The sequence below is a fragment of the Lactuca serriola genome, chromosome 9, assembly GCF_051521515.1.
Source record: "Lactuca serriola cultivar US96UC23 chromosome 9, Lser_US96UC23_V15, whole genome shotgun sequence".
NCBI classification, from domain to species: Eukaryota; Viridiplantae; Streptophyta; class Magnoliopsida; order Asterales; family Asteraceae; genus Lactuca; species Lactuca serriola.
This window is the reverse complement of record NC_136416.1, coordinates 159,907,425-159,908,903: the sequence shown is the minus strand read 5'-3', so window position 1 is coordinate 159,908,903 and position 1,479 is coordinate 159,907,425. Positions and strand designations below refer to the sequence as shown.

General features: G+C 38.5%; 1 protein-coding gene across 1 annotated transcript; it reads left to right on the top strand.

Moving 5' to 3' along the window:
- Window positions 1-593: 593 nt before the first annotated feature.
- On the top strand, window positions 594-905 carry LOC145076209 (uncharacterized). The gene has a single exon (XM_079022167.1). The coding sequence runs from the start codon at window positions 594-596 to the stop codon at window positions 903-905; it is 312 nt and encodes a 103-aa protein (XP_078878293.1).
- Window positions 906-1,479: the final 574 nt, after the last annotated feature.

Here is a 1,479-nt window from a genome sequence, read left to right as displayed (position 1 = left end):
CTTGGCTAGGTTGTATACTCAGTCTAATTTTGCAAAGCAGTATCAGTTAGAGTTTGATATTCGAGCCCTCCAACAGAACAATCTTAGTGTTCAGGAATTTTATGCATCTATGTCGGATTTGTGGGATCAGTTAGCTCTTACAGAACCTGATGTGTTGAAGGCTTTTAAGCCTTATATTGATAGAAGGGAAGAGCAACGTTTGGTTCAGTTCTTGATGACATTACATTCAAATTTTGATAGAAGGGAAGAGCAACGTTTGGTTCAGTTCGTGATTACTGTTCATCGGCGATTAATGTTCATCGGAGTTACTGTTCATCGCGCGATTACTGTTCATCGGAGTTACTGTTCATCGACACTGTTCATCGACGAGTACTGTTCACGGTTACTATTTATCGGCACTATTCACGTGTACTGTTCATTGTCATCATTGCAATTTTGGGGTATGCCTTTTTTGCTCGTTTCTATATTTGGTTTGGTTTGATTTGTTCATTTGTCAGTTTTGAGGGTTTCGTTTTCGTCTAGCTTTGTTGATTTCGAGATCTTGATCATTTTTTTGCTACTACTCGTATTTACTATTTGACTGATATTGAAATATGGCCCCAAGAGATGATTCTCTTCAGTCCATTAGTATTCAACTTGATGGCAAAAACTATGCCTATTGGAGTTATGTTATGAAAAATTTCTTGCGGGGCAAGACTATGTGGGGGATTATTACAGGTGACAAGAAGAAACCAACAGATGAGAAGGCCGCTAATTATGAAACCTTACTGGATTCATGGGAGACTGATAACTCCAAGATCATTACTTGGATTAATAATTCTGTCATCCAGTCTATTGGTACTCAGTTGGCGAAGTATGACACGACAAAGGAGGTTTGGGATCACTTGGTTAGGTTGTATACTTAGTCTAATTTTGCAAAGCAGTATCAGTTAGAGTTTGATATTCGAGCCCTCCAATAGAACAATCTTAGTGTTCAGGAATTTTATGCATCTATGTCGGATTTGTGGGATCAGTTAGCTCTTACAGAACCTGATGTGTTGAAGGCTTTTAAGCCTTATATTGATAGAAGGGAAGAGCAACGTTTGGTTCAGTTCTTGATGACATTACATTCAAATTTTGATAGAAGGGAAGAGCAACGTTTGGTTCAGTTCGTGATTACTGTTCATCGGCGATTAATGTTCATCGGAGTTACTGTTCATCGCGCGATTACTGTTCATCGGAGTTACTGTTCACCGATTACTGTTCATCGACACTGTTCACCGACGAGTACTGTTCACGGTTACTATTTATCGGCACTATTCATGTGTACTGTTCATTGTCATTATTGCAATTTTGGGGTATGCCTTTTTTGCTCGTTTCTGTATTTGGTTTGGTTTGATTTGTTCGTTTGTCGGTTTTGAGGGTTTCGTTTTCGTCTAGCATTGTTGATTTCGAGATCTTGATCATTTTTTTGCTACTACTCGTATTTACTATTTGACT